We start from the raw sequence: 17,704 nt of genomic DNA, 5'->3' as shown, positions 1-17,704 counted from the left end.
GCATTGTCAGATGTCAATAATGCATTTTTTCTCAGACTTTTTAATAATATGGTAATCATTACAGTAATAATGTTATTATATGACTTTCTAATGATATATTACTGCTGTTTGGTTATCTGATGGCAACAAAATTTCTTTGAACCCAGCTCCTGAACAGCAGGAGAGACTAGAGTAGAAAGGTTAAGACTCACTGAGACAATGAATTAAACAATATGTCTTTGCATATAGGGGGATGCGGTGGTGCAGGGGGTTTGGCCAGGTCCTGCTCTTTGGTGGGTCTGAGGTTTGAGTCCTGCTTAGGGTGCTCTGTGATGAACTGGCGTCCTGTCCTGGGTATGTCCCCTCCAGCCATGTGCCCCATGTTGCTGGGTTAGGCTCCGGTTCGCTGTGACTCCGCTCAGGACGAGCAGTTCCGACAGTGTGTGTGTGTGTGTGTGTGTGTGTGTGTGTAGTCTGTAAGCTGTGGCAGCTCCTTTACACGCCACATTTCAGCCACAGCTCTAAATGTTGTTGGATGACGAACTTTACTTTCTTTAGCGATATTCCTTTCCTCTCACAGTCTAAAGACATGCTTTTCAGGTTCACCCATAGATGTTCCACTGATGTATGGATGAGTGACCCAGTGTAAGTAGTGTATAGTACTAGCACTGTAAGTCACCTTGGTGAATAAGGTGTGTGGGTTGTACTACTACCTAGTGTTTGTTGGAGGTTGCTTTGGAGAAAAGTGTCTGCTAAATTACTGCAAATGTAATTCTTTACAAGTCCAAATGTTCTAAAGAGCAGCAAAGATAAACAGGAACTGCATTAAAAGCACAGAAGTTCTAGAGACAACATTTTCCCTAAAAAGGAGACTGAAAGGGAATTATGGGTTCTGCGTAGGCTGTGGGGTTACTTTTGTGTCATAGGTATTATCAGTTCTTTATTCAGCTGACACTTTCCTCTAAAGTAGCATAATATTAATCTACTTACAACAGTTTAGACAACTGAGTAATGGTCATGGAATTCATTTCATGTCAGCACTCTTCTGTACTGGGTAAAGGTACTACAGCAGGAGCTGAGGTCCAGCCCTTGGGTCCTTCAAGTGCAAGGTTGCAGCTCTAACCACTACACTACCTGCTACCAATGTTTCACTCCCCACTAAATTTTGCACACTTTTTTCAAATTCAACTTGTAATGAAGTTCTATGAATCTGAAATCTACATCTGGAGTCATAATGCGTTCATGATGCATTGACAAGTCGATTCACGACAGCGGTACTTGAAGACATCGTGCTTTGGTGTTGTGGTAATATTTATTTGATCCTTTTATCCATCCATCCATCCGTCTAGGCCATGGTGAAATCCTGTCTAGACTACTGCAACTCTCTCGAGTGGCCTTCCCGCTACTGCCATCAAATCTCTGCAGCTTATACAAAACACTGCTGCCCGAGTTGTGTTTGACTTTCCAAAGTGTTCCCACCTACTTGCTCTACTTGTTTCTCTGCACTGGTTCCCATAGCTGTGTGGATCAAATTTAAGACCCTGGTTATGGCCTACAAATGCATAATTAGAACTGCTCTCAGCTATGTACAGGGCTTGATCATTCGCTACACCCCTCCCAGACTGTTTTGCTCTTCTACTTCTGCCCGCTCGGTGGTCACATGCACGAAAGGTAAAGCACAGTGGTTCTTGGTTCTGGCTTCGTTGTGGTGGAACGACCTCCCCCTCTCACTCAGAACTGCTGAATCTTTGTCCGCATTTAAAAAGGGTCTTAAAACTCACCTCTTCTAGACTCACTTCGCCCATGATCTCTTAAGTTCATGTAAGGTACGAATGTTCATGATCATGCTCGGAACAATCCTTTACAGAGCCACTCCTGCAACGTGACTTAACTGTTTATAGGTGTCAGCGCCAAGGCCAGGAGACTCGAGGTAAGGGACTGGACCCAAGTGCAGGTGGATTCATAGGGACAGGCGTAGGTCTTCAAGGCGCGGACGTCGTTTCTAGGGCGAAGCAAAACTCAGTAACCGGGAGAGCAAGCAGGGTCAGAAACCAGGAGCCAGAAACGCGAAACAGGGAACTCGGTACAAGGAGAAGACCGCTGAATGTCACAAAGCCACATAGGCAGACGTTTGCAAGATTCCACACCTGGTACCAGGACGGCACTGCCTTTATACCTGGCCGGGCTCATTTGTTCCAGGTGTTGCCATTGTGCTCATGGGTGTGGGCGTGACAGTACGTATCTCAAAAAATACATCGGCACACAGCTACCAGCAGTCCAGGACATCTACACCACAGGCTGCCTCAGAAAGACGATGCGCATCATGAGAGACCATAGTCACCCCGCACGGGCACTTTTCTCTTTTCTGCTGTCTGGAAAGCGGCTCAGGTCTATTCGAACCCGCACTACCAGGTACAGGAACAGCTTTTACCCCAGTGCTGTAAGAGTATACAACACTCACCAATGTGCCACCTTTAGTAACTAGAGTTGGACTGCTCCAGCCAAGCGCATTGGTAGACGGTAGACCACATAGTCACTTTTAGCATTCTCATGTTCTGAGTTCTCTGGCTGTCTACTGGTATTTATTGTTATTATTGTTACCGTTTTGATTGTTTATTTATTAGCATTACTCGTTGTCATTGTTATTGTTTTGTGCAGTATTTCTATTGTTTTTGTTCATAGTCTGTAGAGAAGCATTCCAGAAGAATTTCATCATTCATGATACTTGTACACAGTACTTGTACCTGATAATAACTTGAAACTTAAGTTAAAAAAAAACTAGCTAGGAAGGTGACTAGGAATCAGCGACATTCTGGTAAAGTTTTATGCAGCTACTTTACTTGTGTGATGAACATCGGTGAAGGAAACTAAGTACTTAAGAATCACGTCTCTGCAACTACTGTCTTTCTCCTAATGTAAAATTGTGTTTTCTATGAGATGTACATCGCTTTGGAGAAAAGCGTCGCTAAATGAATAAATTAAAAAAAAAATGGGGTTCTTTTGATATTAACAATGGACCCTGTGTGCAAGAGCAAGTCAATTAATTATAGTACCAAGTGACACCACAGGTCCTACGAGTCAGATAGAATGAGATGTACGACAGACGCCCACATGACACGATCGTCACAATGACTGACAGCGCCAATCAACGTCAAGTTCTACTTTCAGGTCTGCTTCCCTCTTGTGGACAAATCATAGAACTGCAACATGGCGAAAATACATTTCGGGTACGCATTTGGAATTCGAACTCACTGCTTTCCGCAAGAAGGGGCGCGGTGGCGTGGTGGCGTAGTGGCGCAGTGGGTTGGACCGGGTCCTACTCTTCGGTAGGTCTGGGGTTCCAGTCCCGCATGGGGTTCCTTGCGGTGGACTGGCGTCCCGTCCTGGGTGTGTCCCCTCCCCCTCTGGCCTTAGGCCCTGCGTTACCGGGTAGGCTCCGGTTCCCCGCTACCCCCTATGGGACAAGCGGTTCCGAAAATGTGTGTGTATGTGTGTGCTTTCCGCGAGTTTACTGCCGCCAGGAGGACAAAAGTCGGTACTGCAACTAGAAAAAATAGATATAACTGAACACGCTGTTAAAGAGCATCTTTTTTACTCAGTTTTCTTTGCCTTAACAGAACTCCATCAACACATAAAATAACAATCCGGATAATAATAATCCAATATCCGTGTTATTCCAATAGATCTACTGCAATATTTATTTTATACTGCAACAGAGGCATGAACTGTTAAGTTTTCTCTGAAGTATGAAAGTGATCGAATCATGTATGAAAAAGCATTTTTAAAACGTATTGCGCCATGTATATTAGTTTGTAGAGGTTTGCGGCGCAGGTGGCCGGTGAGGTGGGCACTAACGGCTATGGTACCGGTTCAGGTGTGTGTGTATGTGTATGTATGTGTGTGTGTGTGTGTGTGTGTGTGTGTGTGAGAGAGAAAGAGACACCGTTCCAGCGCCACTAGTGTAGTGTCACACCTTCCTCCTTCGGCGCAGTTATTTATTAACATGTGAGAAGAACTTCCAGAAAAGCAGTATATGATTATGTCTCCTCTGCATTAGCATGGGATTTTCCGTGATTCTGAGCTCTTCGCACATTTCTGTACCTTATCATAACTCTCCGTCGGCTTCTAACTAAACGAAGGTAAATTACACGTTTTTTCCCACTAGTCTATAGTTTTACTACACTCTGAGGGGTTTTTTACTGTTTGTTCTACCCTACCTTTTTGAAATGCGTCACTGAAGAAGAAAAATTAACTGTCAAATAACGGTGACCTCTCGTAACAAATGTAAGACCTTATTTTTAAATTTTTAATACGATTGGGTGTTATACATTACATTTATAGGATTTATAGTGTATTTACTATAACTAAGTGAGAAGGGAGCTGCTTCCAGTGAGCAAACTTCCCTAATAAACTTCACTTGCGACTTTGTATTACTAAGTCTTAGTCTAAGAAGAATAAAGTAACACTTTATTATTGTGGTCATGAAAAAGGTCACAGTGCTACAGCGTATATGTTTAAGTTTTTTGTGTATACGTTTCACACGTGCACTCATTCCGTTTAGCTTTTTCGACTGGATGTGACAAAACTGCGTTTTTCGCTGCTTCGAACGCTTCACTTCAGGCGGGCGTCGGGGAAATGGCGCGCGCCCACTGGCACTGCTGCTGGCTCTTCGCGTTCCCGCCGCTCGTGGCCGCGCTCGCCGTGCACGACCTGCTCATGAACGACTGCCTCAGGTCGGAATTCATCCTCAACGTGGTGTCGCTGGAGGACGAGCCTTCGCAGGGGAGCCGGATATACGTGAAAAAGGCTGTGCAACGGGCCATCGAGAAAGACAGGGAGCTGAACGCGGCCGAAGGTGTTTTTTTTTTTTGTTTTTACGCGGGTTCTACGGACATGTGCTGCCTGAGAGCTCAGTAATACGTAATAAACACAAAATAAACACACAATATAATACGGTAAATATACTGTATGCACAGTAGCCAGATTAGGGGCAGCTGGTCGTGTAGAGGTACAGCTGCGCTGGCTGCTGCCTCGCACCCTGAGCAAGGTTTAAAGGTACTTGATTACTTCAGTAAAATTACCCAGCTGTATAAAGAAGTAAATATTAAAGTGTAAGGAGACTAACATTGTGAGTCACTTGGAGGAGGAAAGTGTCAGTTAAAGGAATAAATGTAATGGTTACGCTGTCTTGGTGACTTGTGTAATAAACGATTTGAACTACTGCACTCAGTGGCGTCACACACGGGGGTGTCGACCGCACCGGTGACACCAAAATGACTGTCTATAAAATTTTTGTGCAGTGTTTCATCAGAAATGTCTCATTTTTTTTAATTTAAAAAATCCCTGTAGTTAGTTATAACAACAAAAACATTTTCCGTAAGCCCAGTTTTGCATGTATCAATATAGCTACAAGCCCGAAACTCTGCTAATTGACTTTTCGAGCCTTCCAATGCAAGCGCTCAGAGCTCTCATTATTACCCAATTACGATGACGCTTCGAATCACGTGGTTTCGCCTGCGCGCGCTGTTGTTTTCGTCGCTGCTGCTGTTTTTATACGTTGCTGATTTTGTCAAATTTTCTGGTGTTCTAGCTACAATATTATGGTAATTAGTATTTGTGAACCTATACCAGTAACGTTAAAATAAACATAATTGATGTAGTTCTAAACGTTTTTACTTGAAATTTTGTTGTTTTCTTACCGAATTTTCACTATCTATAACCACATGAAACTAAGTCGATACATTTTACTAGGCTGTACCTATGATATTGTAATTTAAAAGTGTAATTTAAATTGTTCTAGTTGTTTATGTCACCATTAGTACAAAAACATTACTAAGGATTCTGTATGGTCTGCTGCGGGAGGAGGTCCATGGGGGGATGGGGAGGGTGAAGACCATGAGTTACCACCCCGGCAGACACCAACCTTAGTGATGCCACTTGTTGCATTCAAAAAGGAAAAACGTGTAAGGGAAATGAATGTTAAACTCACCACACCACATGATGTTTCCATGTTAAGGTATAAACTTCACCTTGACGGCCAACTACCGCTGGTTCAACACCACGCTGTACAGGAACCGGGGCTGCGGCAGCAGCGTGTGCGAAGGAGTGGGCATACTGAAGCAGCTCAATGTCAGTCATGAAGAATAATAACAATCATATTAATGACAATTATAACAGTAATAATACCTTTCAAGGTTATGAGAGATAACCTATGTCATCAAACGAGCAAGAATCTGTATTAGGCAAAAGAGATTGAGGCTGGTCAACAGTAGAGGTTACTGTTGCTTTCAGTTCTAAGGACTTAGGCTCCTAGTCCTTATACGTGTATTGTATTCATACACAGGGTGTGCAGCAGCCAATCTCATTGATTATGTGTATCGTCATCCATTTTCTCACATTTCTCCTTATTTCACTTTGTCTTCTCTAGAAGGAGAACCAGCTTGGCTGTGCCATGCTGGGACCTTCCTGTACCTACGCCACCTTCCAGATGGTTGAGTGAGTGCAGGGCCGTGGCAGCCGTCGCTCCTGTGTAGCCTCACACTCCTCCGGCTTAACAGTTACACCCCGCTCGGTTGCTTACCCTTGTCCCTTTGGCTGTTCCCAGCTCCGCCTGGGAAACAATGAAACACAAAATAGGATTTGATAAACCATTGCTTGTGGGAGGACTCAGAGTGAAAATGAAGCAAGTGAAATAGTGCTGTTTACTGAGCAACAATAGAAAGTAACAAAGATTGTTTATTGACAGATTGGGGAGTGTGGTGGCGCAGTGGGTTGGACTGGGTCCTGCTCTCTGGTGGGTCTGGGGTTTGAGTCCCGCTTGGGGTGCCTTGTGACGGACTGGTGTCCCGTCCTGGGTGTGTCCCATCCCCCTCCAGCCTTACCCCCTGTGTTGCTGGGTTAGACTCCGGCTCCCTGCGACCCTGTATGGGACAAGTGGTTCAGAAAGTGTGTGTGTGTATTGACAGATTGCCACTAGCACATTAAGGTTGTGTTTTCAGCCTGTGAACTTTTAAACGAAGATCCTCTTTGTTATATAACTTCCTGTTTGTGCAACTCAGTGTGGATGTTGGGCCCATCCTGACCATACCCATCATTTCTCCTGGGAGCTTCGGCTTGTCCTGCGACTACCAGGTCAACCTCACCCGTCTTCTGCCACCAGCACGCAAAATTTCCAACTTCTTTGTCCACTTCTGGAACTTCACTCACACAAACCTTAAGCCTGAATGGGGGACGGCCTATGTGTACAGGAAACCCGAGAGCACAGAGGACTGTTTCTGGTGAGACAACCCCGTCCACCTTGCCCCATCCCTGCATGGATCTGTCTATTCCAGTGGAACACACCACCTTCTCTGCCTCTGTGCTTTATTGTATTTACCCCAAAGCACAAAGAATGGACCCACCTGGCTATGAGGGAAAGGAGTGACGTAATCACCATAAAACACTGCCGTTTTACAACAGAGCTGAGGCACTTTTACAGCATGCACATAGACCTGTCAGTGTGGCAAGCAAATCAAGTCCATAAAAGCAGTTTATTCCTGTAAAATTGTAAGTTTGGGTCTCAGAGAGTGATAAGCTGTTTTTCCCCCAAAACTGAACACAGTGAGTATCTACCTGTCTGCATATGTAAAGCTGACTTTGGACAAGAGTTTTTGTGTGTAAATAAATAACAGCAAATACGACACAAGGTTACACCTACACTTTAGTCTGATCTTGTTTTAAACTAGTAGAAAAAATTTTTTGAAACATTCGTTTTCTTACAAGGTTGCTACCACTGACAATGATTGGATCTGCTTTTATCATTTGAGACCAAAGTATAATGCTTCTCCAAGGTATACAACCATACCTTGGTAACAGAACTTTAAGGCACTCATTCTGTACAACTTTTAGTCTAGTGATAAAATCTCTTCCTCTTTTTCTTTGACTCAGGTATACCAATGCTTTAGAATTCGCCTCAATCAATGGCGAGTTGCTGCGCAATAAGGGAGAGTTACACAACGCCTTATCGGATGACGGCCGGAAAAGTAACTGTGCGTACAACCCTTTTAGTACTGCATCCATGCCCTGCCTACAAGCATGGCAGTAACTGGCAAACACAACCTTAAAAACAGCCTAAACTGCCCTAAATAACCCCTCAACCATCCTCATTCTCATCATGTGATTTTGCACAGTGTTCATTCTCTGTGGCTCTCAAGAGGACTTTGTCAACTTGACAGCAGGAGTTGTGCTGAAGAAGGAGGTTGTTTTCATCCTGATCGACCTCTACAAGTCAGTCAGCACCGGCTTATTTTCTCCATCATTCTTGCCTGCCAGCACTGCTACTTCCAGAGCCTAGTGGTGTCATGAAGATGCTGTTTTGTTTCTTCTCCAGTCAAACGTATCATCATAATACTAGTGTGAACGAAACCATGAAGAATGTCTTGGTGCTCACTCTGCCTAACCTGAGAAACTACAGCTATTACTCCAACTTTCCAACAGCAGAGGAGGTGAGCAGTTGCCTCAGCTGGCCTCAGTGGTTGCTGTTCTAATGGCTGCTTTCTAGAGTCTTCTGAAAGAAACCCTTTCTTGCTTCTCTCTTTTTCATGTCTTTCTCATGATTCTCCCCCGCTTTCAATCCATTTTTCCCCAGATGGAAAGCTTCACAGACCACATTATAGCATACCATGATGGGGTCCTGCTCTTTGGTCACGTGGTGAGGGAGATGGCGAGAGGTGCGCATGATATTTTGGATGTGGAGGCCATGAATGCCAGCGCCTTCAGAAACATCTCCTTTGATGGTATGGTTGCTAGAAAGAGTATGAGTAAGCTGATGCTTTAGAATGTTCTAGAACTTTGATTTCTTTGATTAGAGGCACTGAAAAAATGTACAGCAGCCTTGGCAAACTACTACAACAGATGATGGGGATCTCAATAAAACCTTTTACAGTGCATAAAACTACTGTAGTTTGTGAAAGCTGTGCCATAGTGAAATATTCCATGCTGATCGGAAAGTCATTCAGAGTCATTCGTACATTGTGCCACTGTTTGTCTTTCTCAGTAATTACAGAGGGTTTAGACAACATGTTCAGGCACAGATATAGACACTGGATCAGAGAGGCAGCACTAAGACACTTGCCTGGTATTGTTTGCTCAGGGATGGGTGGACATTATGTGCTGGATGAATATGGAGACAGAGATCTGAACCTCTCTGTCATGTACTGGTCAACCAATAACAGTCAGGTAAATTCCCACTGTTGCTATTACAGTACGCTCACCGAGAGTCCCGTTAGCTTTGCTTTCCTTATGGTTACATTTTAACAGTCAAGGTGTGTGTGTGTGTGTGTGTGTGTGTGTGTGGTGCGTGTGAATGTGTGGTCACATCACAGCTTGCATGCTACATTCTTATTCATGCCTGTATTCTACTAGAAATATTATGGTAATAATTTTCCAGCATGCCTCCTGTGCATATGATGTTACCAACATTATGTTTGTCTTGGTACAGATTGTTCCAGTAACTCCTGACCCAAGTCTGTTTTGTCCTTCAGTACAAGGTTGTATTTGAATTTGATACGGCCACCAACGTGACGAAAGTGGTCAATTTGAACCCATGTTTCCTGTGGACTGGAACAGGCCTTCCGAGTGATATCCCCAAACAGCGCAAAGGTAGCCAAGTTTTGTTAACCGCCTTTCTACTCAGAAGCCATAGCGTCAAAAAACTGGGACAGCCCAACTGCTAAGTGTGTAAAGACAATTTTTTTGCATGCATAAGGGGTGAGATATGAGGTAGGAGCTCAAGTGCAATGCTGAAGGTGTGGACTATGTATTTCCAGTCATTCTCAAAGATCAAGACATCATAGTTATCATCCTGGCCCTCAGTGTCCTGGTGGTGACAGCTATAGCTCTCATCTTCTACAGGTGTGTAGGCTACACGTTCAATTCTTTTCTCTAAGGGTGTATGTTTCGTTCTCTGAGACACAGTTTTGCCTTAGTATTTTATTTGTTTGTTGATATTTCTTGCGTAGACAATCTTTTGATACATGAGCTTAAAGGTATGCAAATGTATCTTAGCATTAAAATGATATTATTTGTGCTGTTATTGAAACAGACAAAACATAAAAGAGCGTCAGATTCAGAAGCGATGGTCCCACATCCACCCGAGCCTCATATTTCCCCTGAATGGCAAAGAACGAGGCCTCATTTCCTTGAAGGTGAGACCTCATCTGCACTCGGCTCTGAACACAACTGTTCAGAAAGCAAAATCTTCCTTCTGCTCTTCCTGTTCTTGGCCTTCTTTCTCTCAAAAGAGCCTGCTTTCATTACTGAGGTAGCGTAGTGGTTAGAGCTACTGCCTTCCACTTGAAGGATCCAGGTTCAATTATTCATTCCTGCCACTGTACTCTCGAGCAAAGTACATTCTCTACATTGCTCCAGTGAAAAAATTACCCAGCCTTATTGCAAGCCGTTGTAAATCATTGGAACTAGCGTAACACTGCTTTTTGTAGAAAAGTGTCTGCTAAATAAATCAATTTAATGTAATTCGTTAAGACTGCATGAGTTTAATGGCGACAGCCACTCAAAAATGTATTCCTGTTTTCTATGCAGATTGACGAAGACCACAGGAAAGACAGCACTGACCGGATCCGCCGTGCCCGCTATGATAAAAAGGTTCCATCTGCCACTTAGGAAACCTGTTTACAATATGGTGTTTACAATACAGTTTCCATTATTTTGCCATTATATTTTTCGGTTATCTTAATTGTTATTGTTTTTCCTACTGTTATTTTTGTATTAATCCTTAGAATTTAATAACTGTTATTGTTCCTGGGTAGTAGACATGTTTCTATTTGTTGACAGATGGTACCAACTTATTGTATAAGCAGTCAGTGAGCACAAAGGTTTCCTTTATTATAGGATGTCAACGTCACTGAATAAACAGAATAATCTGATGTGTTATGCAGAGCAGAGACACTATTTAAATAACTTTCAAAGCAACACGGCTGTACTGGATAATGTAAATTGCCTACAACGGATATTGAGTTGTCAGCTCTGGCAACATAAAGCAACAGGAGCTTTTATTTGTGCTTTCAGACTGTGATCCTTAAGGAGTTGTACCACACAGATGGCTACTTTAGCGAAATGCAAAGAATCGAACTCAATGCTGTAGGTACCTATCCTGTACCTGTCTCCAAATCCAATGTCTTCCCATCCTTCCGCTTGCAAATATGCTATCCAGTATGTTGTACAGTGACATTCATATCATTTAACACCATTTTAATGAAGCCTCCTCCCAGACCCTCTGCTGCATTTTTATGTGTCCGTCCACTTTTGTATTCTGCTTTTTGTACTTATGGCTCTTTCCTCAACAGTTGCTGCGCATTGACTATTACAACCTGACAAAGTTCTACGGAACAGTCAAGTTTGAGCATGGTGTGTTTGGAGTGTTTGAATTTTGTGAAAGGGGGTCCCTTACGGTAAGTGAGATTCTGAGTTTTGGAATAAGCAGCCACTCACATGCGACAGGGTTGTTGAATCAGTACATTCGCTCACACATGTACACCGATCCACCTTTATAACATATTACATTTTTTACAGTATGTGCTGAAGGACAAGATTTCTTATCCAGATGAGACCTTCATGGACTTTGAGTTCAAAATTTCTGTCATGAATGACATTGCCAAGGTACCTCATGTGTATATAATATATGTATATATGTTTGTGTGCCTGTAAAAGTGGGGGCAAATACTACAGTTACAGGTGTAATTGAAAAAAGTGTACAGAAGGAAAAAAATGCTATGATCAATCTATAGTACTTTTTTCTTGATCAAAATGTATTGTGTGGAAAACTGCAATATGAATCCGAGAGAAATATCACTTACCACCGCACAACATGTTACTGAATGAGACTTTATTTAGTGTCTGATGTATTGCATGTATTTTAATAGCTAATTTAAAGAAGGAAAATGACCCAAAAGGAAATCTTTGACACTCATAGGACAGTTCTTGTCCGTTCTTCTTGTCCTCTGTTCTTTCAGGGCATGTCCTACCTTCACTCCAGCAACATCAGTGTCCATGGCCGCCTCAAATCCACAAATTGTGTGGTAGATAACCGCATGGTAGTCAAAATCACCGATTTTGGTTGCAACACTATCCTCGTTCCAGGAAAAGGTAGACACAAGAGACAGTTGTTGGCTCCCTTACCTTCATGTACAGCTTAGAACGAATTTAGTTTATCCAAAATTCTTTATTAGTCATTTCAGTGAATGGTTTCCAATGAATGTATTTTGTGTCTACTCTATACTACTTGATTTTGTAACTTCGGTGTTTTTACCCTTTTTCTTATTTCTGTATTTACCTCTCAAACTTTCCATTCTTTCTGGGCATCCGTCAGATCTGTGGACTGCCCCGGAACACTTACGGAAGCGGGGCATCTCCCAGAAGGGTGATGTCTACAGTTACGGCATCATTGGGCACGAGATTGTGCTGAGGAAGGCCCCCTTCTACACGGAAGCCTGCTCTGACACTGCAGGTACCTACTTCTAGCACACAGATCATCACAGTATAAATGGAACAGTCAATCACAGAGGCTTCGCTAACGTCAGCTATGATGTGTTTTCCACTGTTGTCATCCACCCCCATCCATTTCATCTGGCATCTAGAGAAGCTTTACAAAGTGGAGTATCCCCCCTCCACCTCTTTCTTCAGACCTGACCTGAACATGGAGACAGCAGGAGAAAAGGAGCAGGAGGTGTGTATTTCTGCTTGGTCATCTCCATACAACTGATGATGCGCTTCAGTTCATGTCTCTGTGTGTGTGTGTCTGTGTGTGTGTGTACAGAGTATAAAATGAACAATGATAATTCAGTTCCTGTGCTATCAAATGAACTCCCCTCAAAGTAAATTGAATTCTTTCAAAGTTGATTTAGCACGATGTACTCTTACTTTTCTAACACGATATACTGATTTTATTGTTTTAGTAATGTGTGTTTCTGTGGAAAAACCCAGAAAATACCCATGTAGGCATCATGTATGCAAACCTACCCATGCATACACTGAAAAATAGGCATCTGAATCTGAATCTGTCCATGTGTACCTGTAACCGGATATGCAGCTATATGGGCTCATCAGAAGCTGCTGGGACGAAGACCCTGAAAGGAGACCAGACTTCAAGAAAATTGAGAGTTCCCTGGGCAAGATAATCAGGTCGGGCTCACAATAAACTTTCATTGATGTATCATCAAAAACTGTGGAATTCAGGGTCACTGTGGTGCAGAGCGTAGTGTTCGAAACAGTATATACCCAGGATCAGATGCCAGTCCATCGCAAGGTAATCTTGCACACACATTCATTCACACATAAACACACTCTGGAAATTCAGAGTGACTAGTTCAGATCAAATTTGACTTTGGACAGTGGGAGGAAAGCAGAGCATTTGAAAGAAACCACGTGAACACAGGTAGACTCCGGTACACTGGGTAGACTCAGGTACACTCAGGCTAATCCAGACTCAATTTCATGTGTAGTCCCATAGCTCAGGAGATGAGAGGTGCTAGTGGTACCCACTTTGTTACCAGACCTCCCCACAGTTAGCATAATTTGCCCAATTTCATTCTTTATTTCCACTCTCGTAACCAGCATGCGTCACTGCTTTTATAGTGTAATAGTTTGATTGTAACAGAATTATTGGCGAATCCATATGTCAGGAAAAGCAAAAGAATCTGTTTCTCAGCTGTCTTTTAAAATCCTGTACATTCTGATGTTTCATATGTCTGAGTGTGTTATAGTGACTGTAATTCCATCCCAGTAACCTTCATGATCATGCCAACAAGAGCTACATGGACAACTTGATTCGCCGTCTGCAGATGTACTCTCGTAACCTGGAGCACTTGGTGGAGGAAAGGACTGCACTCTATAAAGCTGAGAGGGACCGCGCTAACAGGCTCAACTTCATGCTTTTGCCCGCGTAAGTGCCAGCTGAATGAGAGCGAGAGAAAAGCAAAGCACCTCTGCTTTAGGCTGCTGTCTAAAACAAGTGCTAATGTGGTGATGGAGGGAATGGGTGAGAAAGAAAAGTAGATGGGAGGGAATGTCGAAAAATAAAGATGAATTTAAAGAAAGAGAGAGGGATTAAGCTCTGTGAAGAGCCCATTCATGTATCTTCCGTAATCCTCCTTCCCTCCAGCCCTGTGGTACGCTCCCTGAAGGAGACAGGCCAAGTGGAGCCTGAGCTCTTTGAAGAAGTGACCATCTACTTCAGCGACATTGTGGGCTTCACCACACTGTGCCGGTACAGCACACCCATGGAGGTGGTGGATATGCTCAACGACATCTATGGGAATTTTGACAGGATCCTCGACCACCATGATGTCTACAAGGTAGCCAGCAGGCCAGCGTTTGAGTTGCACTGTCCTGTTTCTTAAACAAATGCCCAGCAAATGCTTCTTAGACTGTAATTAAGATTTTAGGAAATACTTTATTCAAAGTTATTTAAGGCAGGCAAACACTTGCCTAAATGTGACTAGCTGGCTTCTGTGATCTTTGAGAAATTCCACATAAACAAATGTTTCAGAACTGACAGTGTAAATGAGAAGACATGAGCTTGTTGAAATAGGTTTAGAACAGTCTTTGGCTGGTAACCTTTACCTGAGGTCCAATAAGCCCTGCCTACCACTGTTCACCTGACTCTCAGGTGGAGACTATTGGTGATGCCTACATGGTGGCATCAGGTCTTCCACGCAGAAATGGGAACAGGCATGCGGTAGACATCTGCTGCATGGCGCTTGACATCCTGGCCTTCCTGAACAGCTTCCAGCTGCGCCACTTGCCGGGTCTGCCTGTATGGATCCGCATCGGTGTGCACTCAGGTACGATCTACTTCCGTCTTGAGGAGACAGAGACCGCAAAGTCAAGCTGAGAGAATGCGATTTTGCCAGTAGCCTGAAACAGGTTCCAGGAAAAGTGTTGCATTTGCAGCTTACCGTATGTACTGTGTATTGTAGAAAATCCTTTGCCGTTTAACAATGTTGCATGGACCATATTTCTTTCAGACTCTGACTTTAGTATCATTCTCTGCACTGAGGCTTTCATGGAACTTGTGCTGGTGTCCCCTCAGGTTTCATGCGAAAAACTGACTAATAAACAAGTATCCCGGGAACATAATTCAAAAGATGTTTTGTATCTGTTCTATTGATGTGTACTTTGAAACAACGTGATGTTCAGGTATAATTTGCTGAAACAGATTAAAGTGACTTCTAGCTATTCCTTTATGGACTCAGTGTGTGTTTTTTGTGTTTTTGTGCAGGGCCCTGTGCTGCAGGGGTGGTGGGGGTCAAGATGCCACGGTACTGTCTGTTTGGTGACACAGTCAACACTGCCTCACGGATGGAGTCAACAGGCTTCCGTAAGGACTGGCCTTCCCATTAGCATGTGCACACTCACACATACAAAGACACATCCCTATGGCCACACGTGTACATTTAGACAGACATGACTTCTCAAACACAGATAAAGACACGCTGCGTATGACTAGAGAGAAAAACCAGAATAAAATTACCATGGAACTGCCATGATTGCTCTTTAGCCTTGCGAATCCATGTCAGCCAGCCCACCGTCAACATCCTTCAGAGGACTGACTGCAAGTTTGAATATGAGAGGAGAGGGGAGACGTACCTCAAGGTAAGGGGGGTGGGGGAAGCCTGGCGCTACTCTTTGCAAGCCTGGGCGGGTGGGGGGGCTCATATCTTGTCCCTTTGGTTCATTGGGAAAGTGTGTTGGTGTGTTTCAGGGAAAAGGTACAGAGATGACCTATTGGCTGACAGGAATCACCAAGCACGAGTACAACCTGCCCACTCCCCCCACAGCGTGAGTTTCTGCAGTGATGTCAGTCCAGTATTTTCTCCCCTGATCCTGTCTTTTCGTTTAGTGTGTCTTACAGATTGTCTGCAGGGCAGACACTCAGATGGACATAGATATATTTTTTACCTGGCCAAAAATGGGAAGTTTTGCCCTGGATGGTACCCATGTCCCCTTCCCAAGCGTATGGCTGGTTAGTTTTCAGAGTATTGCCTCAAGGTTATCTGTTATGTTAGGTTCGAATACTACACTGCTTACAATTATAAACCCATTTATACATTTCAGTAGTCGTTTACAACAGAAATTCATTCAGGTTGAGAACTTTTTTCAATGGTATTACAATGCAATTGGGGATTTGAACACCAGTCCTTTGATTGTGAGGCACCAGCTTTACTTGCTACTCTGTCTGCTGCAAATGAGAACATCTCTGTACTGGTCTTATGGTTTCTCTTACCCTTTCTCTCCCTGAGCAGGGAGAACTTCCAGCAGCTGCAGGAGGATCTGGCTGACATGATCGTGTCCTCCTTGGAGAAACGTGCCCTTGGAGCAGTGGGGACGAAGAAGAGGAAAATGCCCTCCATCCGTCAGAGGAAGAAGGATGACAGTCAGGTCAACTACCAGCCCGAGTACTTACACCTGCCCACCCTGAATGACCTGAGCACACACCTGTAGTTTCAGCTTTGGGTCACCTTGCATAATCTTGTCCTATTTGTAGGATCTGTTAGAAAATGAAATGTTATCCAGAAAATGCTACCAGGCTCTGTTATGCTTTCTTTTTTACAGCAGTCATTTTCAATATTTTCAACTATAGATAATTTTTACAGACCATTTATCAGCTTACATTGCTTGGCTTTTAGTTAGATTCATGAAATGCTAATGAAACGATGCAGTTTGCAGCATCACAAGTTTCACTTCTACTGATGCATTCTCATTTCTTGTATTTGTTTGTTGAGGCCTTTGAGGTTACATTGTATGCATTGATGTGATGTGCTTATTGTAAAATATAATCTTTGGGAATGGTCCTAAGTAATGGTTTTCTTAGTGTTACAGAATTACAGAACATATACCAAATTGATCAATAAACAGGGAGTTGCAGAATACTTTTTTTATTACTACAGCATTGTCATGAGAACATATGCCTTAAAAGAATTGAATTATGCCTGGAATTCAGAATTTATGCTAACCTTTCATTGCCTCCCATGGATTCAAATACCACTGCTACGCTGATGAGACCCAGCTTTTCCTCTCCTTTCCACTTGGAGCATCGGACATTTCTGCATGCATTGCTGCCTGCCTGTTGGACCTCTCTGCATCTGATCACCACCTCCAACTCAACCTCTCCAAAACAGAGATCCTCTACACCTCCCAGCTGGCCTGTCTTACTGTCACGATCTCTCAGTCAAATTGGACAACTCACTCATTTTGCCTACCTCCTCGGCTAACAGTCTGGGAGAGATAATAGACTTGAGTCAATTTTTCTCTCAGCACATCGAAGCCACAACCTGGACCTGTAGGTATATCCTACATAACATCTGTACAATCCGTACTTACCTCACAACAGACTCTGCCCAACTACTTGTCCAGGGCATGGTGACATCCTATCTGGACAATTGGAACTCTCTCCTCTCTGGCCTTCCCGCTACTGCCATCAAACCTCTATAGTTGATACAGAACGCTACTGCCCAAGTTGTGTTTGACTTTCCACAGCGTTCCCACATATCTGCTCTACTTGTTTCTCTGCACTGGCTCCCTATAATTGTGTGGATCAAATTTAAGACCTTGGTTATGGTCTACAAATGCATAGAGCTGCTTTCAGCTATGTACAGGGCTTGATCATTCCCTACACCCCACCCAGACTGTTTTGCTCTTCTACTTCTGCCTGCTTGGTGGTCCCACACAG

The 17,704-nt window shown here is 43.5% G+C and overlaps 1 protein-coding gene across 2 annotated transcripts; it reads left to right on the top strand.

The window, feature by feature from the left end:
* The first annotated feature begins 3,923 nt into the window (after positions 1-3,923).
* On the top strand, positions 3,924-16,624 carry LOC108926054 (heat-stable enterotoxin receptor-like). 2 transcript variants are annotated; one of them, XM_018738492.2, is made up of 28 exons: positions 3,924-4,118; positions 4,541-4,834; positions 5,996-6,108; positions 6,407-6,474; positions 7,038-7,256; positions 7,906-8,006; positions 8,148-8,244; positions 8,348-8,462; positions 8,606-8,753; positions 9,110-9,195; positions 9,501-9,618; positions 9,786-9,870; positions 10,061-10,163; positions 10,558-10,620; positions 11,044-11,115; positions 11,322-11,426; positions 11,548-11,634; positions 11,988-12,120; positions 12,344-12,481; positions 12,612-12,700; positions 13,064-13,155; positions 13,757-13,915; positions 14,135-14,327; positions 14,642-14,816; positions 15,254-15,352; positions 15,533-15,627; positions 15,737-15,813; positions 16,278-16,624. In XM_018738492.2, exons 2-28 carry the CDS (start codon positions 4,615-4,617, stop codon positions 16,474-16,476), a joined length of 3,249 nt encoding a protein of 1,082 aa, XP_018594008.1. In that variant the 5' UTR covers positions 3,924-4,118; positions 4,541-4,614; the 3' UTR covers positions 16,477-16,624. The 2 variants fall into 2 exon arrangements, with proteins under 2 accessions (XP_018594008.1, XP_018594006.1); XM_018738490.2 differs by having other exon boundaries at positions 9,014-9,195.
* The last annotated feature ends 1,080 nt before the right edge of the window (positions 16,625-17,704 follow it).

Source organism: Scleropages formosus, chromosome 3, assembly GCF_900964775.1.
Source record: "Scleropages formosus chromosome 3, fSclFor1.1, whole genome shotgun sequence".
NCBI classification, from domain to species: domain Eukaryota; kingdom Metazoa; phylum Chordata; class Actinopteri; order Osteoglossiformes; family Osteoglossidae; genus Scleropages; species Scleropages formosus.
The sequence above is the reverse complement of the archived record's forward strand: the minus strand, read 5'-3'. Positions and strand labels throughout refer to the sequence as shown.